We start from the raw sequence: 25565 nt of genomic DNA, 5'->3' as shown, positions 1-25565 counted from the left end.
GATTTGTGGTGACCCCTTAGACTTGGACCTTTTAGCTTGTTTTCTCCTTTCCCCCATCCCCCATTTTATTTTCCTTCACTCGTTTTTGTCTCATTTTTTTTCTTTTTTATTCTTTTTCTTTTTTTAAATTTTTCTTTGCTCTCTTTTCTCATTTTTCTTTTATTTTCCCCCCATTCTTTTATTTTAATTTTCTCAATTTTTTGTTTTCTCATTGTTTTCTTTTTTATTAGTTTTCTTTTTCTTTTTTTCTTTGCTCTCTTTTCCCATTATTCTTTTTCCCTCATTCTTTTAAGTTTTTGTTTTCTCATTTATTTTCATTTTTTTCTTTAAAATTTTTAGTATTTTTAGTTAGTATTGTTACTACAGTTAGTATATTTAGTCAGTGTAGTTAGCATAGCTATTGTTTATTCTTTTATTGTATATTCTTTTAATTTACTCAAATTTTTTGATTCTTATGTTTTTCATCTTTTCTCATTTCTTTAAAGTTTTTAGTTAGTATTTTTAGTTAGTATTGTTAGTACAGTTAGTGTATTTAGTCAGTGTAGTTAGCATAGTTATTGTTTGTCAGCACAGTTGGTGAGCATAGTTAGCATTGTCAGTGAGCGTTGTTAGTGGGTCATATGTCCCACGACTTTTCAGATGTCCCTGTTGACCAGGAGCCCTACAGTGGCCATTACGAGCTCCTGCAAACCATTGGCAAGGACACTTTTCCAAGGTGGTTCTGGGCCAGCACATATTAACAGGGACGAAGGTGGCTGTTAAAATCATAGATGAACTTGTCGCCTTCCAAGTTCACAGACCTGTCCCGCGAGAAGTCCACTGCATGGCAGACTTGCACCTCCCTAACATCGTCCAACTATTCCATATGATCAGCACTACGAAATCCCTCTTCCTAGTCTTAGAACTCGTGCCTGGAGGGGACTTGATGGACTACCTTTGTGCCCACGGCTGCAAGCCAGAGGACAATGCCCGCAGCATCTTCCAGCAGCTGGTGTAAGCAGTGCAGTACTGCCACAAGAAGGGCATTGCTCACAGGCACCGGAATGCACACAGCGAGCTGTTGGACACTCAGACGAACGCTAAACTGAAAGACTTTGGACTTGGCACATCCTCCACTGGCCGTCAGTTGAGCACCTTTTGCGGCAGTCCCATGTATGCAGCCCCGGAACTCTTTCTGGGCCAAAAATATCCTGGTCCTGCTGTGGACATATGGAGCTTGGGAGCGCTGCTGTACAGGATGCTCACGAATACTGTCCCTTTCAAGGGAATGAACTGGGGAGACCTGCAAAGGAAGGTACTGAGAGGGAAATACGTGGTGCCATCCTATTTATCTTCTGAGGTAGAAAACTTCCGAAAAAAACTACTAATCCTCAACCCCCAGAAGAGACAGAAATCTGAAAGACATCATGCCAGATGCTTCGCTAAACAAGGGCCATGAGGAAGAACTGAAACCTTACATTGAGCCACCCAGTGATGTCACAGACCCCTGGGTAACAAAACAGATGCTGAATCTGGGCTTTCATTGGGAAGATATCAAGGACACATTGTCAAACAAAACATACAATAATGTCTTGGCCATGTACCGTATCTTAAACACAAAAAACCTAAAAGTCCAGTATCACACCATCAAGGTAAATCCCTTCCATCCTCCTGAGCTCCAGAGCCCTAGTCTCTCCCCAGCTCAGGAGGTTAAGCCACAGTGTTCCAGCTTCTAGCAGGCAGAGCAGCAGCCTATTATTGACCATGAATCAGGGCAGAAGGCTCAAGAGTCCGCCAGGCTTTCAGCCATCCTAGAGGCCAGCACGACCATTTCCAAGTCAACCGCTGAGTCCAGGACCACCCCCCCCAACCAAGCCTGGGCTCCAGGCGTGATTTCTGAGCCCAGCCTGGGATCCAGGACCGCCACTCCCGAGCACAGACTAAGCTCCAGTACCACCACTCCCAAGCTCAGCCCGGAGTCCAGCACCACCATTTCCAAGTCAACCGCTGAGTCCAGGACCACGCACCCCCACCCCCAACAAGCCCAGGCTCCAGAACCACCATTCCCAAGCCCAGCCTGGGCTCCAGGACTGCCACTCCCAAGCCCAATCCAGGCTCCAGGACCGCCACTCCTGAGCTCAGCCCAGGCTCGAGGACCACCACTCCTGAGCACAGCCCCCCGATGTCGCCCTGGAGACTCTCCCTCCAGGCACAGCACCTCCAGCAGCAGTGATAACCCAGAGGAAGTCAACTAGGAATTGCTTGAACTTTTAAGAAAGCTCTGCTGTCTGCCACCCAAGAAGGGCACTGCAAATGCAGTAAGGTAAAGGCCACTTTAGATTTTGGATGCCAAGGCAACCAGACTCCGGGGGTGGTCAAGCCTTTGAAAAGCTGAACTGGATGAAGCTAAGGTCCAGAGATCCCGGCCACGTAGTGGGGGAGATCGGCCAGAGGCTGGACACAAACTGCAGGTGGCAGCAGTGCAAGAAGTACAAACTGTGTGTGCAAGGAGCCCTGGGTAAGAGCACTTGGTCCAGTGGACAGTGGAGGTGTGCAAAGTGCCCGGCATTCTCTGCACGGGACTTACATCATGGGTATCTGGCAGCACCGTGGCCTTCAGAAACAGCGGACCCATAATCCCTGGTGAGCTTGGAGGATGGCCTGGAGCCCCTTTTGCACGTTGTGCCATCTTGGTCTTCTGTTCCCTTGGCTTTGAACCCTCAGCTCGCTTGTCCATTTCTCCTTCATGGCACAATGGTGTTGCCTGCTCACATAGCACACATGCTGCCTCCTTCCTGTGGAAGAGTTTCTCAGAGTGGCTGAGCGATCTCCTCTGGAGCAAAATGCCACGCACTCTGCAGAACCTGTTGTGGTTAAAATTCAGGAGGGAGTCAGTTCTCTTTCCATCACCATACATACATTTGATCCCCTTTTCTCTATGTAACTTTACTAACAATTGTCACCCCAATAAAGTTTAATTAAAAAAAAAATTCAGGAGGGATATCTCTGCTGCGGAGGTCCTCTCCGGAGAAGCAAGTGGTCCCAGTCCCACACCAGGCTTCCCAGCCCAGGGTTCCAGTGATGGGGAGAGAACCCCCATGACTTCTGGCTGTGAAAACCAGTGGAGACTGTGGCTGAGTCTCAAATTTTAAAACTAGTTGTCACTAACATTATCTGAAGCAAAACATACCAAAGGAATTTCCTCATTCTTTCTCTTTTTGTAATTCTCACATCCTCCAGGCTTGCCAGTGTCCTTAAAAACCTTGCCACACTACGTATCTATCTCCCACTTCTTTCTCACCTTACTCCCCCAAAAAATAGCTCGCTGGGGGATCACTTTTAAATGCTATGATATAAAGGGCTTATAATAGCAAGAAGTATCTTTCTTCTTAGGGAGTCAGGAAATATTGAATTATAACTCCAATTTCTTCCCAGCCCCAATATTCTGGAACATTCATTGTTATGCATAGCAAGTGAGTCCAGTGTGTCTCAACGGGGCCCACTTGACTGTCCGGCAGCATTAACTACTGCAGCCTTCACAGCCATGCTTCAAAGTCTCCACATGTGTTCCCAAATTCTGCCTCAGGGTAAACCTTACCTTTGCTCCAATTGAATAGCCGTAGTGTTATTATAATGTCTGTCAGACAGTCATGAAGTTAAGCCAGTTGTAGGGGGAGTTGTAGAGCATTACAATTTGCTTATTCCAAGAAGGTCTAAGGAAGGCACCAGAGAAAAAGCACCTATTTAGTGTCACATTGTAAAAATTTCCCACGGGCATAGAAGAATAGTTCAACAGACTCTACACTATTTCATTCAAACAAAAAGGAAGGTTAAAAAAAAGTGACATAATTAAGGCGGAACTAATATTTCTTTGAGCTGGTGTCTCAAATCCTAGTATTTGAAAGTCCTGGGAGATCTAGAAATCTGCACTTGCAGGTGTGTCTCTAGGTGTGCTCTCTTCCACCCAGTTATCTTTCTCTTGGTATAGACAAGTAGTTGCTCCCTCAGCTGTAAGGGAGATTGGAGTTTCTCAAAAGGAATTTTACCAAGAAACTGAGAAACAAAAAGATAGAAGAAAGAAAACAGACTAAAATGTCATCAGGGTATATGTGCAGGTGTATATATGTTTAATACTTATATGGGAAGTATTATACTAAAATGTACACACATTATCTTTCATCATTCAACAAATATTGAGTATATTAAGTGGGCAGGCAGGAAATTATAAAGCAAAAAAGCAATGTTCCGAAGGAAAATACAACAGAGTGATTGGATGTTATTTTACATGGCGTGGGCAGTGAGGGCCTCTGTGGGACGTGTCGTGAGGCTGAGACCTGCATGAGGTGAGGGTGCAAGACACATGTAAATGGGGGACAAAGAACAGATGCTGGGCTTAGTCCCCTGGGGCATGTCATATCATCATATCCTCTTTACATAGGAGAACAGGGATTCACAAGGAAAAGCAAAGTGACTGGTCTAAGATTCCACAGCTAAGAATTACCATCACCAACCAACCAAACATTGGATTGGCTTGTTCTACTTAGATTATTATTTCCCCCTCAGTCAGCTTTTTGAAAATCCTCTCTAGACACCACCTTTTCTATTGCTCTGTCATTTCCTACTATCTCTTCCCCTCCTTTCCCCAAGAGACAGGTAATTCCTCTTTTAAACCTTCCCTTGCCCTCACAGGAAGAAAATTCAACAACAGCACTTGGTGCCAACTTCTTTCAGAGTGCGCTTTACTTCATTGACTCATCTGCTCTCCCACCGCTAAACCCTTGAGGGGAGGGGAGGGAGCGTATCATCTACCTTTGCAAACAAGCGCAGCCCTTGACATAATAAGCAATTAAGAAACAAAGCAATTTGTGGATGGAATGGAGGAAAGAAGGAAACAGAGAAGGAGGAAGATTTTTTAGTTCAGGATGCAGTTCAATTTAGAAAATAATGAGACTACAGAGACAAATAAGGTTAGCTTCCCACAATTTCTAGACTTGTTACTCTCATTGTGTTATCTTTGCTTCTTTCTCTCTTTGAAAGCTAAATGTAGGTTCAACTGTCTTAAATTATACAAGGAAGAAACTCCAATCTGGGTCTATCAGGAGAGGAGGCCATTGGGAAGTCAAAGGACAGGAGGACCTTCCTCCAACCCTATTATTTTCATCCACCATGAATGGTGATGGTTATGTTTACTGTGTGCAAAACGAGCATTCTCTCATAATCCTTGATCACTGATAGCTTACAGGCTGGGTTAAAAAGAAGGCTTCTGGATCCATTTTCCCGTCTCCAAGATAATGGACAGAGGTGGAACCTAAACAATGAATGTTTGTGACCCTTTTATTGAGCCAAACCCTGAGGTTACTCATGTGCCCCACTAGGATTTCAAAGATAGCCTGCAAGGGATTTCCTGAGAACTAGAACTTTTTAGATATAAACGTAAGTCCTGAAGGAACAGTTCAGAAAATGCCAGTTAACTGCAAAACAAATAAAAACTGAACTCCCTTTAATACCTGAAGGAATGGCTTGAGCAGTTTCACATATGGAGCGAATGTTTTGAAAACGCAAAGATCTCTAGCCTTTTCTTACTAACTTATCGCTAAGGACCCAGGAGGGCAGCAGCGGGTTAGAAACGAGGTTTCTGTGCCAAGTTCTGAATAAGCCTCTTCGGAGACAATTGGCCAGGAGCTTTGTCCCGCTCTTCTCGCGTGCTCGAGTTCCTTGCTTAGCACCACCAAGTACAACAAATGTGCCCAGGGAATCTGACATTGAGCCCTGATGAAATGGAGTCCTTTGCAGAACTCAGCTCTGTTCTTTATCCGGAACTAGGTCTTATTTCCTAGTCCTTCTCAAACAGTTGGATTCATTCTGGGAAGAAATATTTATCCTGATTCCGGAAACATTCCCCATTCCTAGAAAAGGCCACGCATGCTCTTCTTTCTCGCTGTTTTTCTTTCACGCCTGGTGGCAATTTCAAAAAGCCTTCTCATTGACAAAACTAAGCAGGGATGAGGTTTATCCCTGCGCCTTGAACCGGCGTATCTCTTCGCCCCAGCGTCTCTCGCCAACCTAACTCGGTCCAACTTTCCCTCCCAGACTCCAGCAGGGTCGCCCTCGGGGCAACGGACTGCGGCAGGAGAGACCCTGCCAACAGACCCCAGAGCTGCCCCAACTGCACCCGCCGCCCCCTCTCCTGCCACCCACCCTCGCGGCCCCGCGGTCTCAAGCTCCGTCTGGCGGTTCGCCGCGCTCGCCCGCCCTTGGCTTCTGGCCTCTTGGCCTTTGGTCCCCGGACACTAAAGCCATCTCAACTCCCACCCTCTCCACCTCCTGGGCAAATCAGCACACGCCTCCTTTGCACACACCTCCGATCACCCTGGCAACACATAGCACAACCTCCAGTGAGAAAGCCCAGCCCAAGTCGCCCTAGTTACACCCGCCGCCGAAGGTATCCATCACCACCAGATACCCTAATACACGCTCATTCATATTCATTCTCAGTGTCATTCTCTCTCTCTCTTCGTCTTTCCAAAGACTCCTAACCAGACTGGCCGATCCTCTTCAGTGGCGCTCCTTTTCATTCATCCTCTCCCACCAGCACCACCAGCACCACCAGCACCACCAGCACCACCAGCACAACTAGCACCAGCACAACCACCACACACACACACACACACACACACACATACACACACACACCTACGCAGACAGCACACTCCACTTTTCAGACGCCCACCTCCTACACACACCCCTCCCCTAAACACACTTCCACCCACTCACCATCTGTAGCCTCCCTTCCGCCCCTTCCCCCCCCGCCCCGCTTCGCCCGCCAGGCTTCCCCTCCCCGAGAAGCGGACCCTCACAGTGGGAGGCAGGGACCCCCGCCAGACGCTCGGGTCCGGCGCGCCGCACTGACCTCTGCCCGCCCCGGAAACTAACAAAGGCGGCGCGCGAGTCCAGACCCCAGAGCGGCGAGCGGCGAGCGGCGAGGCGACCGCGGTGCTGGCGAGCCTGGGCCGGGCCGGTGAGCGCCGCCGGTAGGGGGCTGCTCCGGAGTCAGGAGGCGGCGGCGCCGGAAGACGCGGATCTCTGGCCGCGCGCGCCGCTCGGACGCCGCCGGCACCATGGGCTGCTGTAACGGGCGCTGCTCGCTCATCGGCCTCTGCGCGCTGCAGCTGGTGAGTGCCCCGCGCGCCCCAAACCCTACCGGTCCCAGCCCTGGAACCCGCCTCCCAACCGCCTCCGCGGACCCGCAGCTGCGGGCGCGAGCCGGGCGGGCGGGCGGGCGCTCCCGCCGGCCCCCGAGCCCCCCGCCGCGCGGACTCGCACTGCCCTCCCGCTGCGGGCACTCGCCGGCGGGTCGCGTCTCCCCGAGGGAGGGCGCGCTCTGCCTCTTGGTCCCGCGCGCGGGGCTTCACAGCGCTCCCGCCGGGCGTCGCCACGAGGTCCTGGGGCTGCTGCGGAGGCGCTGGGAGTGAGCGGTTTCCCCGCCCTTGGGTTGCACAACTGGCTTTAGCATCCTCCGCATCCCTGCTGAAGTTTCACGGGCGGCTCCCGGGCTCTTTCTTCTTGAGATAATTCCAGTAATATTGTTTAATGAGAAGGTGGCTGGGAATGTCCAGGTTCTGAAGACACACGATCAGCTTCAACTCTTAGTTAAGAGTGAGGTGGTTCTTAACTTTCAGCAGGTTGAAAAGTGGTGGATCTCCCGGAAGGAGGTCTGGCTGTGTGTTTTTAAACAGAGTATTTCAGCCCCTGCTCTTCCAGTTTCGCTCTAGATTTTGTTGAAATGCTGCATGTGCAGACAGCGACAGACTGACTGCTGTCATTACGGAGAGAACAGAGTGAAAGGCTCCTTTGGCGCGGTGTCTTGCAGAGGGAGGGCAAGACCAGAGTAAAAGGGCTTGCAGTGTGGAGCGAATGCTTTTCTTAACATATGTCCTAGTGGGACCTAGACTGGCCCTGTGGTCTATTCCGCTGTCACTTGAGGTCAAAGCCACAGAACTTTTGTGTCAGACTTTTGTGTGTAAGATATTAAGAGACATTTCCCTTTTATTACACTTAAGGCAGACTCTAGATGCTCTGCCAAGCTTTCTTCAAAGTGCTTTTTGTTTTTTAAAATCACAAACATTAACTCGCATATTTTGACTAGCAAGAGGAAAACGCTATTCAGTGAACTTTACTGATTAATGTCAACCTTTGCAAGACTCATGAACTGAGGAGATAAAATAATGCTCTTTCTTTAATAGTCCTTGTTCCCATGGATATTTTTATAGAAAGATCCCACATTTCGCTTGCCTCAGATTTCCACTCTCTCATAAAAACCTCACCTTACATGTGCTTCCCTATTGTTTACTAAATATGTGCATAATTCACGTATTTATAGATTTGAAATCAGTGGCTACTTTTGTTTAAATCTAAGGGACATTTCCTTCACTCCTGTTAAATAGGAAGTATTTTATAGCGATTTTTCAAAAAAAAATTAAAAATTCACGTGAACATGAATGTTTTCTTTAAAAACATAGGCCAGAGGATAATTTCCACTTTGGTTATTAGAAATGGACATGGTTTCTAAATTGGAAACACTGAATAAATTCAAGTCAACTCTTGAATATGCAAGATGGTAGGTAGACACATTGGGTTGTATGATCTTTAATGGCATAATTATTTCCCTTTTATGTGGAAGTAAAGGGTTTTTGATACAATGGATTTATCAATGCAATTATGATTTCCTTAGCCGGCACTGTAATATTTCTGATGATAATGTGTTTGGTGTTGAATGCCCCTACTTTCCACATACACCTTCTCAGTTGATACAAATTCAACTTACTCTTGAAAGCTTATTTCAAAATTCCACTTTCTCTGTGAAGTCTTCCCTAGTGCTCCAGGTAAAATCAATCACTTCTTTTTCTTAAATCTCATAACACTTTGCTGAGTTCCTCTGTTGGAATACATTTCATCCCCTTCAATTATTTTGTTATTTCCACGTCTCTCATCACTAGACTGTAAGCAACCTAAGGATAAGCGTCAAACATTATTCATCTTTGCAGACCCTGCTAGTCCTTAGGAGCACTCAGATTAGGAGCTGAAACATTTACTGAATTTACAATAATAATGAATATTTGCAATCCATATAGGCTTTTCGCATAAACATTGTTTTATTTTACTCCTAAAATTATCTTCTGAGGAAGGTCCCCATTTCACTTGTTGGCAGATGACAAAGGTGATACTCATAGAGTTAAACAACTTTTCCAGATCAATAATTTTGATATGGTAGAGATTTCTATAGAGACAGTGAGGTGATAATAAACATTTAATTGGATCTCAAACAAAACATTCATGTTTGTATTACATTATTATATAATACATTATATATATTATTTATCTAAGAATGTACCACCTTCATTTGACAAATAGTAATAATAATAATAAGTAGTGCTCTTAAATGGAAATTCTATATAGCCAGATAATTCTGACCAAAACCTTTTGTTGAATTTGATGAACTCTTGATTCTGTAGTTCTGACACAAATGCTGGTTAATATTTTTATTTACTTTGAGGAGTAATAGGAAAGTGAAACAAGGAAGCCAATATTGAAATTTTACTGAATCAATGACATGATAATGGTTTGCAACCTTGGGAACTTTCCCCGGGATGAAATTCAAAACTGCCGCCACCTCCTACCCTCTAAACTGAGAGCAAGAAGAGACTGAAGAAAGAGGTAGACAACTCCAGAATGGCAGGTGGCAGGTTCAGTAAGCAAGGGAATTCACCTACCAGGCTTGGTGGCTGCAAGACGAGTAGATTTCTGCACACCCTCTACCCCCTGAAGCTTAAAAGTGTATACAGTGGCCTTGATGGGGCTCAGTCACAAATACTGTCCAGATGGCCTCAACAACACATTGCTCTCTCAAGGCTGCGTCCTTGACATGGCTCCAACTGTGAAAACTGTGGGTACACTATACATTCCAAGGACACGAGAGCGTGAGGACCCTCTGATTGCCCTGGCTCAGCTCCAGGGTCATCAGGTCTTCTTGATGACCTTCTCTAATACCTGAGCAGGAATCTTTGCTGAATTAAGCTTCCAAGAAACAATGAAAAGTTTTTATTATCTCATTCACATTTCATCCAAACCACCCTCCAGAGTGAAACATCACCCTGGTAAATATAATTAGATATAAATTATCATTTTTAGGCTAGTGTATTTGCATGAGCTCTGGTGTGGAAATCTCAGTCTTCTTTCTACTTTCTTCATTCTGTTGCTGGCCATCTCCCATCAATATTTTTTCTCCAAACTTCTACTCCTAAGCAAATTTGTGTGTTTGCCCCAGATTTTACATTCATGTGTATAATTCTGCTAGATGAATTGAAAGAGAAAGTGAAAAGCACAAATGCATACCCATAGAAAACTATGCAAAGTAAATCTTTTTTGAAAAAGCAATTCATCACTGTGTAACAGATTCATCAAGTCATCCAAGAACTTTTAAATATATATTTTTTGTAAGGATTGTTTTGGTTTTAGAATAATGTATATTCTATACTTGTGCAATCTAGAAATAAAAAAAAGAAACACCTGATCATATGCTTTTAGTAAATTAGTTTTTGTTGCCACATTTAAATGAGTCTTAATTGCCCGTTTTTAAGGTCTGAAATTACTCGTCATGTCATTTCAGAGTCATTTTCTTATAGTGGTCTCACGGAAGTGTTGAACTAAGGTTCACAGACATTGTTCCTACAGAGCTTTAGACATCCTCTCGACATCAAAGCGTTCTGACTCAGACACACTCAACAAAATTTTGTCCCTGGATATTGTTTTTACCAGAGCGATCTATTTCATGGTGCAGCACTTCACGGGAGGTGGCAGTCATATTCCTATTAGACCTAATAATCAGTGCAACAAAATTAAAAACTTTGACTTTACATTCTAGAGTAACAGGAATCTTTAAAAGAGTTATAGAACACAAGCAGCTTTTATGTTTTAAAACATAAAAGTCAGTCCATAGAGGACTGACGGGCTGTATGTTTATATTTGAGAGAACATCCTCTGAAATTAAAGAAAACTAGTATTTTTTCTTTTCTCACAGTGAAAATCAAGGGGACTTAACTTTCTCTCCATCACATTCAAAGCATCTTGTGATCACACTGTAATGCTGAGATCAAATGTTGGCAGGTGTGCGCGTGTTGGTGGTGTAGTTGTTACCACATGTTGTTAAACTAAGTTTTAGGAAATGTGATACTCACCTGTCATAGATATTTGGCACTAGATGCAGAAATACATTCCCCTTAATATGTAGATATACTGATACTCTTGCTTTAACATATTTTTAATTTTAATAGCTCTTTCTCTTCTGCTGTGCAACATAATTCGTAATCATTCAGTTTCCTTTCTTTTTCTATATCTAAATACTCGGGTTCATCTCATGAAACTTAGAAAAGGTTAGTGAACTTAAAATTATGGCTAATAGTGAGACTTCATATAATATGAATGGTATTGAAATTATTACAATATTCTGCATTAGCCAATTTTTCTGTAAATCCAGATCCATTTATAGCTCTCGTTATATTTAAGTGTACATTCAGAGTATTGAATTTGCCTAGGAAATATTGTATTCTTATGGTCTTGTTATGGTTTGAATTTGAATTGTATCGCCGCAAAATTCTTATGTTGAAGTCCTATCCCCTAATAACTCAGAATCTGTCCTTATTTGGAAAAAGGGTCATTGCAAATGTAATTGGTTAAGATGAAGTCATATTGGCATAGGGTGGGCCTCCAATCCGACATAACTGGTGTCTTTATATAAAGGGAAAATTTGGACACAGGCATACTCAAAGGAAGGACACCATGTGAAATGAGGCAGAGATCAGGGTGATGCTTCTACAAGCCAAGGAAAACCAAAGATTTCCAGGAAACCGCCAGCAGCTAGAGGAGAGACATGGAACAGATTCTCTCTCACATCCCACAGAAGGAACCAACCCTACCACCATCTTGATATGAAACACCTGGCCTCCAGAACCCCGAGACAATACATTTTTGTGGGTTAAGCCACTCAATTTGTGGTACCTTGTTATGGTGCTCCTGCAAATGAATACAGGTCTTTGATTTTGTTGTATTCATTGGACACTAATCACATGTTTCTTTGTGTTTATCTCTTTGCGTGTGTGGTGTTTCTTTTTACTATGTTTTAAGTCCACAAAGGGCTAAGACTTTGGTTTGCTCACAGAATCTTCCACTATACTCTGCATGGAGTAAGCGCTCAGGAAATATTTGGAGAATGAATGAATGTGTAAGTGAAGAGCTAAACTTTCTTTATGTGGCAGGCATTGTTCAAGGTACTTTTATATCTATGAAATCATGCACTCATTTTAGAGACTCAGAAAGTGAGACAAAAAGAGTTGAAATAACATTCCGAGACCATACACCTGGGAAATGATGGAACTGGGGTTCAGACTTGAGTCTACACTCTCTTTGCTGTGTTCTGTGCTTCCTGTACTTGAAATAACCAACAACATCCAACAAATGTACATGGAGTTCCTGAGGATTGGGTGTGCAGGTGTGATCTATTCAGATGCAGACCTGCTCTTAACGGAGTTTATATCTGAGTAGAAGGGCTGTCAGTAAGTATGCAAGCAACGATTCCCTACTTGCAAATACTGGTAAGTGCCATTAAGGTTATAAAAAGTGTAATGTACTCAGGGAAGTGGGGAGCGATCTTCTGAGATGGGTGGTGTGGTCAGGACGACTTCTCAGAAATTGGAAGCTAAATGTGAAAAGATGGGCAGGAGTCAGTCATGCAAAAGGAGGGGAACCATTCTAAGCAAAGGAAACCAAATATGCAAAGACGCCAGTTCTGAAAGAGCATGGTGTGTCCTCTATGTGACAGGAGTCTGGTGTGGCTAGGGTGCAGTCTCTGAGGGAGAGAGTGTGCAATGAGAGGGCACTGGGCACATGTAGTGGCTCCCGATTTCATTTAAAGAGCAATGGGAATCCATTTTAAATCCAATGGAGCATTTTAAAAAGTCATAGTATCATCTGTCTTGTGTTTCAGAATACCCTCATTGCTGAGTAGAAAAGAGATTAGAGGAAAAGAGAGGAAATGGGAGACAGGATGCTCTTCTATTATTTTGAACAAGAGTCAGATACCTGTAATAACAGAACAGATGGGGGAAGGATGAACTTGAGACATGATTTAGGAGTAAAAAGCCTAGGATTTGCTGAGGGGTTGACTTACACATCCTGTGTAACAGAATGTAATGTGGGGCTTTTTACTGAAAGCTGGAAAATTGGGTGTTGTGAGGGTTGGGGTGGAGCAGGGCTGTCTGGAGATAAGAGTTCGTTTTAGATGCTCTACGGTTCTGATACCTAAGGCCAAGTAGCTGTCAGGTATGTGAGCTTAGAACTCAGAGGACAAGATTGGACTGGATATTCAGAATTGGGAATCATGAGCGTTATTGGTATTTAAAGCCCTGGCTGGATGAGCTCATCTTGAGAGAGTATGTAAAGATAGATGAGAACACTACTGAAAACAGGGCTCAAAGTTTTGAATGTGAATTTTGGGGAGACCATTTGGCAAATACTTGATAAAGTTACAGTGGACCTTCTTTCTTAGGTGCATCAAAAATTCATGCTTTTACCCACCATCAACACTAATTGCTGTTAATGTGTGTGAATTATCATGCATTCACAACAGAATATAACGTTAGACTAAAAAATATCACTTTAGAGAATGATGTCATAGGAATGGCGGCAGCGAGGTGTTCTTCTTGAGTTCTCCTCTGGAACTTACCAAATTGAACATCTATAACCCATCAAAGAACTCTGCTCATCACACAGAACTGCTAAGTGAGTTGTACAAGGATTACTTGAAGGGCCCAGCTAAAGAGGCACAAGATTCAAGACACCCAGAAGCCAACTCCAGACCAAACCAGAGTATCACCGGCTTTGACCTACAAGTGACACACCCAGAGGGAATTCTCTACAGCACAAGAGGCCATAGGGGCCAAGCCTCATTTGAATGGTCAGCCCTCATGCAGCAGAACATCCACTGTGGGCAGAACCAAGTCTCACAGCTAGTCAGCCTAGGAGTCAATGCCACCTACTGACAAGCCAAATGCAATTAAAGATCAATTTTAACAGGACAATATACACAACACAAGAGTCACCTTTGGAGGACATGCACAGGAGAACATGGAAATGGTGCTAGTCAAATATAAAGGACACAAACTACATAAGATAACCAAGCAAAATCTAAGAACCCTAGAGGATCTACCTAATTCATCGAGGCAAACACAGAGAGTCAGCCAGAATGGGGAAACAAAGAAACATGCCCCAAATAAAAGAACAGAAGAAACCTCCTGAATTGGAACCAAATGAAATAAAGGTAACCAACCTATCAGAGACAGAGTTTAGAACACTGATGATAAGAAAGTGTAAGGAGCTTAGTGACGACATAAAGAAGGATAGAGAAATCATAATGAACAACCAGTTAGAACTAAAGAACACAATAACTGAAATAAAGAACTCACTTGAAGGAATTACCAGCAGGTCAGATGAAGCAAAGTATCGAATCAGCGACTTAGAAGACAAGTTAGCAAGATCACCCAAGTGGAACAACAGAAAGAAAAAAGAATAAAAAACAATGAAAATGTTTTAAGAGACCTCTGGGATAACATCAAGCACAACAACATGCACATCATAGAAATACCAGAAGGTGAAGAGAGGAAGCAAGGGATCGAGAACACATTTGAAGTAATAATGTCCGAAAACTTCCCTAACCTGCTGGAGGAAACCGACATACAAGCCCAAGAAGTGCAGAGAGATCCAAAAAGGATAAACCCAGACAGATCCACACCAAAACACGTTGTAGTTAAAATGGCAAAGGTTAAAGACAAAGAGAGAATCCTAAAAGTAGCAATAGAAAGACAAAGGGTTACATACAAGGGAACTCCTATTAGCCGATCAAATGACGTTTCTACAGAAACATTGCAGGCCAGGAGGGAGTGGCTGGAGTTAGTCAAAGTGATGGAAAACAAAGGTCTACAACCTAGATTGCATTATCCAGCAAGGCTATCATTTAAAATTAAAGGCGAGATAAAGAGCTTCCTAGAAAAGAATAAACTAAAGGAATTTATTACCTCCAAGCCAGCATTGCAGGAAACATTAAAAGGGCTTCTGAACACAGAAGAAAGATGAAAACAATCTAACTACAAATTTGAAAAATGGCAATAACTATGTACCTATCAATAATCACTTTAAATGTAAATGGATTAAATGCTCCAATCAAAAGACATAGGGTGGCTGAGTGGATAAGAAAGCAAGACCCTTGTATATGCTGTATACAAGAGACTCACTTCAGATCAAAAGACACACACAGGCTGAAAGTGAAGGGTTGGAGTAAGATATTTCATGCAAATGGAAATGAGAAAAAAGCTGGAGTTGCAATACTTATATCTGACAAAATAGACTTTAAAATGAAGAATATATTAAAAGACAAAGATGGGCACTATATAATAATAAAGGGATCGATCCAAGAAGACGTAATCCTAGTAAACATCTATGCACCCAACATAGGAGCACTTAAATATATAAAACAGATATGGACTGACATAAAGACAGAGATCAACAGTAACACTATCATAGTAGGGGACTTCAACACACCTCTGACAACAAGGGACAGGTCTTCCAAACAGAAAATCAATATGGAAACAACAGCCTTAAATGACACATTGGACCACTTGGATTTAATGGATACTTTCAGAGCATTTCACTGCAAAGCTGCAGAATACACGTTCTTCTCAAGCGCACATGGAACATTTTCCAAGATAGACCACATGTTAGGCCACAAAACAAGTCTTGATAAATTTAAGAAAATTGAAATCATACCAATTAATTTCTCTGACCACAGTGCTCTGAAATTAGAAATGAACTACAGGAAAAAAAACACTGAAAGACAAATCAATTCGTGGAGAATAACATGTTACTAAATAATGAATGGGTCAACCATGAGATCAAGGAAGAGATCAAAAGATATCTCGAGACAAATGAAAATGAAAACACGATGACCCAAAATCTATAGGATGCAGTGAAAGCAATCCTAAGAAGGAAATTCATAGCATTGCAGGCCTATCTAAAGAAACAAAAAAAATCACTAATCAAGAGTTCATCTTCACACTTAAGGGATCTGGAAAAACAATAGCAAAATAAGCCCGAAGTGAGTACAAGGAAGGAGATAATAAAGATCACAGTGGAAGTAAATGAAATAGAAACCAGAAAAACAATACAAAAGATCAATGAATCCTAGAGTTGGTTTTTAGAGAAGATAAACAAAATCGACAAACCTTTAGCCAGACTCATTAAAAAAAAGAGAGGACCCAAATTAATCAAATCAGAAATGAAAGAGGAAAAGTGACAACAGACACCACAGAAATACAAAAAATTTTAAGAAGTTACTATGAGCATCTATATGCCAACAAATTTGACAATCCGGAAGAAATGGACAATTTTCTAGAAGCATACAACCTTCCAAGGCTAACTCAAGAAGAAACAGAAAACCTGAATAGACTGATTACCACCAGGGAAATTGAATCAGTAATCAACAATCTCCCAACAAACAAAAGCCCTGGACCAGATGGCTTTACAGGTTCTTTTTACAAAACATTCAAAAAATGAATTATCCCTATTATCCTCAAGCTATTCCAAAAAATCCAGAAGGAGGGAAGTCTCCCAAACACTTTTTACGAGGCTACTATCACCCTGATCCCCAAATCAGACAAAGACACTACAAAAAAAGAAAACTACAGGCCGATATCTCTAATGAACATAGATGCAAAATCCTCAACAAAATATTACTGAACAGAATTCAGCAATACTTTAAAAAGATCATACACCATGATCAAGTGGATTCATCCCTGGTGTGCAAGAGTGGTTCAACATCAGCAAATCAATTAATGTGATACATAACATTTACAAAATGAAAAATAAAAATCATATGATCATATCAATAGATGCAGAAAAAGCATTTGACAAAATCCAGCAGCCATTTATGATAAAAACTCTTAAGAAAGTGGGAATAATGGGACCATATCTCAACATAATAAAGGCCATATATGATAAACCCACAGCTAATATACTCAATGGGGAAAAACTAAAACCATTCCCCTTAAAATCAGGAACAAGGCAAGGTTGCCCAATTTCTCCACTTCTGTTCAACATAGTTCTGGAAGTTCTAGCCACAGCCATCAGACAAGAAAAAGAAAAGAAAGGCATCCAAATTGGTAAGGAGGAAGTAAAATTGTCATTATATGCAGGTGACATGATACTGTATATAGAGAACCCCAAAAACTCCACCAAAAAACTGCTAGAACTGATAAATCAGTTTAGTAAAGTAGCAGGATACAAAATTAAAATTCAAAAATCAGTTGCATTTGTATTTACCAATAACAAAATATCAGAAGTAGAAATTAAGAAAACAATCCCATTTACAATCACTTCAAAGACAATAAAATGCCCGGGAATAAATTTAACCAAAGAAGTAAAAGATCTGTACTCAGAAAATTATAAGACATTGAAGAGAGAAATTAAAGAAGATACAAATAGATAGAAACACATACCATGATCATGGATAGGAAGAATTAATATAGTTAAAATGTCCATACTGCCTAAGGCAATATACAGATTCAACGCAATTCCTATCAAACTACCAAGGACATTTTTCACAGAAATAGAACATATAATCCTAAAATTTATAGGGAACCATAAAAGTCCCTAGATAGCCTCGGCAATCTTGAGAAATAAGAACAAAGTGGAAGGTATAACGTTGCCTGACATCAAATTATACTACAAGGCTACAGTAATCAAAACAGAATGGTACTGGCATGAAAACAGACACATAGATCAATGGAATAGAATAGAGAGCCCAGAAATAAATCCATGCCTATATGGTCATTTAATCTATGACAATGGAAGCAAGAATTTACAGTGGGGTAAAAACAGTCTATTCAATGAATGGTGCTGGGAAACCTGGACAAGACACATGCAAAAAATGAAGCCAGACCACCTCCTTACACCATATACAAGAATAAATTCAAAATGACTTAAAGACTTAAATGTAAGATCTGAAACCATAAAGTTTCTAGAACAAAATGCAGGAAAAAACTTTACAGATATTACCCGGAGTAAGATTTTTACTCATATATCTCTCGGGCAAGGGAAATAAGAGAAAAAATAAACACGTGAGATTACATCAAATTAAAAAGCTTTTTCACAGCAAAGGAGCATCAATAAAACAAAAAGGGTTCCTACTGAAAGGGAGAAGATATTTGCCAATGATATATCCAATAAGGGGTTAATATCACAAATTTATAAAAAACTCAACTCCAAAAAAACAAACAACCCAATTGAAAAATGGGCAGAGGACATGAAGAGACATTTTTCTAAAAAGGATGAACAGATGGCAAACAGACATATGAAAAAATACTCAGCCTCACTAATCACTAGAGAAATACAAATAAAAACCACAATGAGATACCACCTCACCTCAATTAAAATGGCTATTATCAATAAATCAACAAACAACAAGTGCTGGCAAGGATGTGGAGAAAAGGGAATCCTTGTGCACTGTTGGTAGAATTGCAGATTGGTGCAGCCACTATGGAAAACAGTATGGAGGTATCTCAAAATTCTGAAAATGGAAGTACCTTATGACCCAGCAATTCCACTCCTAGGTATGTATCCAGAGAAATCCAAACTCCAATTCAAAAAAATTTATACACCCCTATATTTACTGCAGCACTATACACAATAGCCAAGACATGGAAACAACCGAAATGCCCATTGGTAGATGACTGGATTAAGAAACCATGGTACGTTTATACACTGGAGTATTACGCAGCCATATAGAAGAATGAAATCTTATTATTTGCAACAATATGGATGGACCTAGAGAACATTATGTTAAGTGAAATAAGTCAGACAGAGAAAGACAAATACCATATGATTTCACTTATATGTGAAATCTAAAAAAAAGAATAAATGAACGAACTAGTCAGAAACAGTCTCAGAGACGTAGAGGAAAACTGAGAGTTGCTAAATGGGAGGGAGAGGTGGGGATAAAGGGACAGGTGAGGGGATTAGAAAGCACAATCGGTAACCACAAGATTGCCACGGGGATACGAAAGTCAATTTGCGGAATGTAATCAATAATGTTGTAAAGATTTTGTAGGGAATCCGATGGACATTTGTCTCATTGGGGAGACCACCTCAGGGATGATGTAGATGCCTGATCACTGCAGTGTACACCTGAAGGTGAAGCTGAACAATAATGAACGTCAACTACAATTTAATCTATCTATCTATCTATCTATCTATCTATCTATCTATCTATCTATCTATCTATCTCTATCTCTCTATCTCTCTCTCTCTCTATTCTCTCTCTATCTCATCTATCATCTATCTATCTATCTATCTATCTATCTATCTATCTATCTATCTATCTATCTATCTATCTATCTTTTTCTATGCACACAAGAAGCAGAGAACAGAATTAGGAATAGAGTCAGTGGAAATGTAATGGCTGTGTGCAATGTCAGAGGTGTAGTAGATGGCAGGAGGGGTGTTGTCACTGTGTGAGGGATATAAATGATAAATGTCTAACTATTACATTGTTTTGTGCACCTGAAACTAATAAAAATATTAAAAAACAAAACAAAAGATTACTCTTTATCAGTGATTAGTATTCAACATGCCAGTTAAATGGTAGTGCAAGCAGTGACACATGACAAACTATCTGATTTACATTTTTAATTTGAAATATTTTGCAAAGATACTAAAATGAGCCATAGCCATAAATGCTCTTTAATGGAACATTCTTATCTTAGGTCTAGGAAGAGTATGAGAGCACAGAGATTTTAAGATGGGCATAGTAAAATATATATGTATATATGGTGACAGCATTGAGTCCTACTTGATGACATGAGGTAGGGAAAGTGAAACCCTTGAACTAGTAGATTGCTGGTAAGAGAATCACCAGTTCCTTGATTCGGAAGGGAATCAAGTGTCTGTTGGGAAAAGGAGATGAGGCCGGTGGGCATCAGGAGTTGAGGTTACTGACAAGGGGTCTGGATGCAAGGACTAGGTGTCCATTGTTAAGGGAAGCAGGGATGCAATTATGGCAATGTTGATGATTTTGTTCGATCTTTCTGCTAGTTTTTTTTTTTTTTTTTTTTTTTGTCTCTTCTGCCTACAGAACCACTTATTTTCCTGATTAATTGTATTCCTGAATTATTAAGTAGAATTAAATGTTTGAATTTCTTCTCTCCACTCCTTCCATAGGTACTTGCATTAGGAATTGTTTCATACAGACACCCAGTTCCTTTATTAACAATAAGTATGAGAATAGGATTTTAGCGATCGGCTTCTCGTAAGAGATATGAGCTCAGTGGATGTGATGATAAGTCATAAATATATTTCTGACAGTGTCTCTCTGTTCCAGTAATTAGAGACGTGGTTGTACTTTGGTATTGATTAAAATGTAGTATAGTAAGTGCTTGCATTTGGGAAGGTCCAGGCTGTAGAGGTTGACTGGTTAAATTAGTTAATTAGGGTACAAATAGGAATGGTCTACACTCAAGTTTTGTATCCTGTACTGATAACTTGCTGTAAGGGATCATAATGAAGATAATGGGAAATACGCAATTCTTGTTGATGGAAATTCTTTATCAATTTGTATTTAAAATGTAGGTTCTTGATGAGGGAGCTGTTCAAATTACAGTTCATGAAAGGTAACGTAGCTTAGATTTGCAGGGTCCTCAGGAGATTATCTAGACCTGTCTTCAGCACCTTGACAGGGCTGTTCATGACCCTTTAATACTGTCAACTCTCCTGTTGATTGTTTATTTTTAAAGTAGATTTATTTATTTACTAATTTTTAAATTATAGTTGTCATTCAATTTTATATCAGTTTCAGGTGTACAGCATAGTGGTTAGAGATTTATGTTATTTAGCTTCCTCATATAAGTGAGATCATAGGTGTTTCTCTTTCAGAATCTGACTTATTTCAGTTAGCTAATACCTTCTAGGTCCATTCATGGTTACCAGAGGGTAAGGCGGAAAAGGGTGGTGGATGAGGTAAACAGGCTCAAATATATGGTGACTCTGGAGGGTGAAGACACAATGTGATATATAGATGATGTATTACAGAATTGTACGCTTGAAACCTATGTAACTTTACTAACAATTGTCACCCCAATAAAGTTTAATTAAAAAAATTCAGGAGGAGTCAGTTCTCTTTCCATCACCATACATACATTTGATCCCCTTTTCTCTATGTAACTTTACTAACAATTGTCACCCCAATAAAGTTTAATTAAAAAAAAATTCAGGAGGGAGTCAGTTCTCTTTCCATCGCCATACATACATTTGATCCCCTTTTCTCTATGTAACTTTACTAACAATTGTCACCCCAATAAAGTTTAATTAAAAAAAAAATTCAGGAGGGATATCTCTGCTGCGGAGGTCCTCTCCGGAGAAGCAAGTGGTCCCAGTCCCACACCAGGCTTCCCAGCCCAGGGTTCCAGTGATGGGGAGAGAACCCCCATGACTTCTGGCTGTGAAAACCAGTGGAGACTGTGGCTGAGTCTCAAATTTTAAAACTAGTTGTCACTAACATTATCTGAAGCAAAACATACCAAAGGAATTTCCTCATTCTTTCTCTTTTTGTAATTCTCACATCCTCCAGGCTTGCCAGTGTCCTTAAAAACCTTGCCACACTACGTATCTATCTCCCACTTCTTTCTCACCTTACTCCCCCAAAAAATAGCCCGCTGGGGGATCACTTTTAAATGCTATGATATAAAGGGCTTATAATAGCAAGAAGTATCTTTCTTCTTAGGGAGTCAGGAAATATTGAATTATAACTCCAATTTCTTCCCAGCCCCAATATTCTGGAACATTCATTGTTATGCATAGCAAGTGAGTCCAGTGTGTCTCAACGGGGCCCACTTGACTGTCCGGCAGCATTAACTACTGCAGCCTTCACAGCCATGCTTCAAAGTCTCCACATGTGTTCCCAAATTCTGCCTCAGGGTAAACCTTACCTTTGCTCCAATTGAATAGCCGTAGTGTTATTATAATGTCTGTCAGACAGTCATGAAGTTAAGCCAGTTGTAGGGGGAGTTGTAGAGCATTACAATTTGCTTATTCCAAGAAGGTCTAAGGAAGGCACCAGAGAAAAAGCACCTATTTAGTGTCACATTGTAAAAATTTCCCACGGGCATAGAAGAATAGTTCAACAGACTCTACACTATTTCATTCAAACAAAAAGGAAGGTTAAAAAAAAGTGACATAATTAAGGCGGAACTAATATTTCTTTGAGCTGGTGTCTCAAATCCTAGTATTTGAAAGTCCTGGGAGATCTAGAAATCTGCACTTGCAGGTGTGTCTCTAGGTGTGCTCTCTTCCACCCAGTTATCTTTCTCTTGGTATAGACAAGTAGTTGCTCCCTCAGCTGTAAGGGAGATTGGAGTTTCTCAAAAGGAATTTTACCAAGAAACTGAGAAACAAAAAGATAGAAGAAAGAAAACAGACTAAAATGTCATCAGGGTATATGTGCAGGTGTATATATGTTTAATACTTATATGGGAAGTATTATACTAAAATGTACACACATTATCTTTCATCATTCAACAAATATTGAGTATATTAAGTGGGCAGGCAGGAAATTATAAAGCAAAAAAGCAATGTTCCGAAGGAAAATACAACAGAGTGATTGGATGTTATTTTACATGGCGTGGGCAGTGAGGGCCTCTGTGGGACGTGACGTGAGGCTGAGACCTGCATGAGGTGAGGGTGCAAGACACATGTAAATGGGGGACAAAGAACAGATGCTGGGCTTAGTCCCCTGGGGCATGTCATATCATCATATCCTCTTTACATAGGAGAACAGGGATTCACAAGGAAAAGCAAAGTGACTGGTCTAAGATTCCACAGCTAAGAATTACCATCACCAACCAACCAAACATTGGATTGGCTTGTTCTACTTAGATTATTATTTCCCCCTCAGTCAGCTTTTTGAAAATCCTCTCTAGACACCACCTTTTCTATTGCTCTGTCATTTCCTACTATCTCTTCCCCTCCTTTCCCCAAGAGACAGGTAATTCCTCTTTTAAACCTTCCCTTGCCCTCACAGGAAGAAAATTCAACAACAGCACTTGGTGCCAACTTCTTTCAGAGTGCGCTTTACTTCATTGACTCATCTGCTCTCCACCGCTAAACCCTTGAGGGGAGGGGAGGGAGCGTATCATCTACCTTTGCAAACAAGCGCAGCCCTTGACATAATAAGCAATTAAGAAACAAAGCAATTTGTGGATGGAATGGAGGAAAGAAGGAAACAGAGAAGGAGGAAGATTTTTTAGTTCAGGATGCAGTTCAATTTAGAAAATAATGAGACTACAGAGACAAATAAGGTTAGCTTCCCACAATTTCTAGACTTGTTACTCTCATTGTGTTATCTTTGCTTCTTTCTCTCTTTGAAAGCTAAATGTAGGTTCAACTGTCTTAAATTATACAAGGAAGAAACTCCAATCTGGGTCTATCAGGAGAGGAGGCCATTGGGAAGTCAAAGGACAGGAGGACCTTCCTCCAACCCTATTATTTTCATCCACCATGAATGGTGATGGTTATGTTTACTGTGTGCAAAACGAGCATTCTCTCATAATCCTTGATCACTGATAGCTTACAGGCTGGGTTAAAAAGAAGGCTTCTGGATCCATTTTCACTTCTCCAAGATAATGGACAGAGGTGGAACCTAAACAATGAATGTTTGTGACCCTTTTATTGAGCCAAACCCTGAGGTTACTCGTGTGCCCCTACTAGGATTTCAAAGAAAGCCTGCAAGGGATTTCCTGAGAACTAGAACTTTTTAGAGATAAACGTAAGTCCTGAAGGAACAGTTCAGAAAATGCCAGTTAACTGCAAAACAAATAAAAACTGAAATCCCTTTAATACCTGAAGGAATGGCTTGAGCAGTTTCATATATGGAGCGAATGTTTTAAAAACGCAAAGATCTCTAGCCTTTTCTTACTAACTTATCGCTAAGGACCCAGGAGGGCTGCAGCGGGTTAGAAACGGGGTTTCTGTGCCAAGTTCTGAATAAGCCTCTTCGGAGACAATTGGCCAGGAGCTTAGTCCCGCTCTTCTCGCATGCTCGAGTTCCTTGCTTAGCACCACCAAGTACAACAAATGTGCCCAGGGAATCTGACATTGAGCCCTGATGAAATGGAGTCCTTTGCAGAACTCAGCTCTGTTCTTTATCCGGAACTAGGTCTTATTTCCTAGTCCTTCTCAAACAGTTGGATTCTTTCTGGGAAGAAATATTTATCCTGATTCCGGAAACATTCCCCATTCCTAGAAAAAGCCACGCATGCTCTTCTTTCTCGCTGTTTTTCTTTCACGGCTGGTGGCAATTTCAAAAAGCCTTCTCATTGACAAAACTAAGCAGGGATGAGGTTTATCTCTGCGCCCTGAGACGGCGCATCTCTTCGCCGCAGCGTATCTCGCCAACCTAACTCGGTCCAACTTTCCCTCCCACACTCCAGCAGGGGCGCCCTCCGGGCAACGGACTGCGGCAGGAGAGACCCAGCCAACAGACCCCAGAACTGCCCCAACTGCTCCCGCCGCCCCCTCTCCTGCCGCCCACCCTCGCGGCCCCGCGGTCTCAAGCTCCGCCTGGCGGTTCCCCGCGCTCGCCCGCCCTTGGCTTCTGGCCTCTTGGCCTTTGGTCCCCGGACACTAAAGCCATCTCAACTCCCACCCTCTCCACCTCCCGGGCAAATCAGCACACGCCTCCTTTGCACACACCTCCGATCACTCTCGCAACACATAGCACAACCTCCAGTGAGAAAGCCCTGCCCAAGTCGTCCTAGTTACACCCGCCGCCGAAGGTATCCATCACCACCAGATACCCTAATACACGCTCATTCATATTCATTTTCAGTGTCATTCTCTCTCTCTCTCTATCCGTCCTTATGCTCATTGTGTCGTATATTTGTTTTCTACTTACTTTCTATTAACTTTGCTTAGAGGAGAAAAGTGAGTTTGAAAGGTCAATAATATACTGCATAATAGCATATGTTTCCTCAGTGCTAATGCACTTTTGAACATTATTAAATTGATGAAACCAGTGCTATTTTGAGTGCAATCCAGAGACTGATGTCTGTATACAAACTTCACTTTTCTAATCTGCTAGGAGGTAAGTAATTAAGTAAGCGTTTAGAGACATTTACAGCAATTTGACTTTGTCACAACATTCAAGTGTCTGACCATTATCTTAGGAATTTGTTTTTATTTTATTTCACAAAAGTTTTGTCCACAAGTAATTGAATTTTATATTTAAAGCCAGTTCCTTTATTAACAATAAGTATGAGAATAGGATTTTAGCGATCAGATTCTCATAAGAGATATGAGCTCAGTGAATGTGATGATAAGTCATAAATGTATTTCTGACAGTTTCTCTCTGTTCTAGTAATTAGAGACGTGGTTGTACTTTGGTATTGATTAATATGTTGTATAGTAAGTGCTTGCATTTGGGAAGGTCCAGGCTG

The 25565-nt window shown here is 41.5% G+C and overlaps 1 protein-coding gene across 1 annotated transcript in view; it reads right to left on the bottom strand.

Moving 5' to 3' along the window:
- Window positions 1-485: 485 nt before the first annotated feature.
- The window catches only part of LOC141568658 (uncharacterized), a 51324-nt gene continuing 26244 nt past the window's right edge, over window positions 486-25565 (bottom strand). Inside the window, exons 2-3 of the mRNA XM_074319134.1 lie at window positions 6890-7506; window positions 486-2843 (exon numbers count right to left, since the gene is read on the bottom strand). Of these exons, the coding sequence (XP_074175235.1) occupies window positions 2596-2843; window positions 6890-7506 (865 nt within the window). The 3' untranslated portion in view covers window positions 486-2595. The remainder of the gene's footprint in view (window positions 2844-6889; window positions 7507-25565) is intronic.

The sequence above is a fragment of the Rhinolophus sinicus genome, linkage group LG14, assembly GCF_036562045.2.
Source record: "Rhinolophus sinicus isolate RSC01 linkage group LG14, ASM3656204v1, whole genome shotgun sequence".
NCBI classification, from domain to species: domain Eukaryota; kingdom Metazoa; phylum Chordata; class Mammalia; order Chiroptera; family Rhinolophidae; genus Rhinolophus; species Rhinolophus sinicus.
Note: the sequence above shows the minus strand (reverse complement) of the source record. Positions and strands in the feature narration are given on the sequence as shown.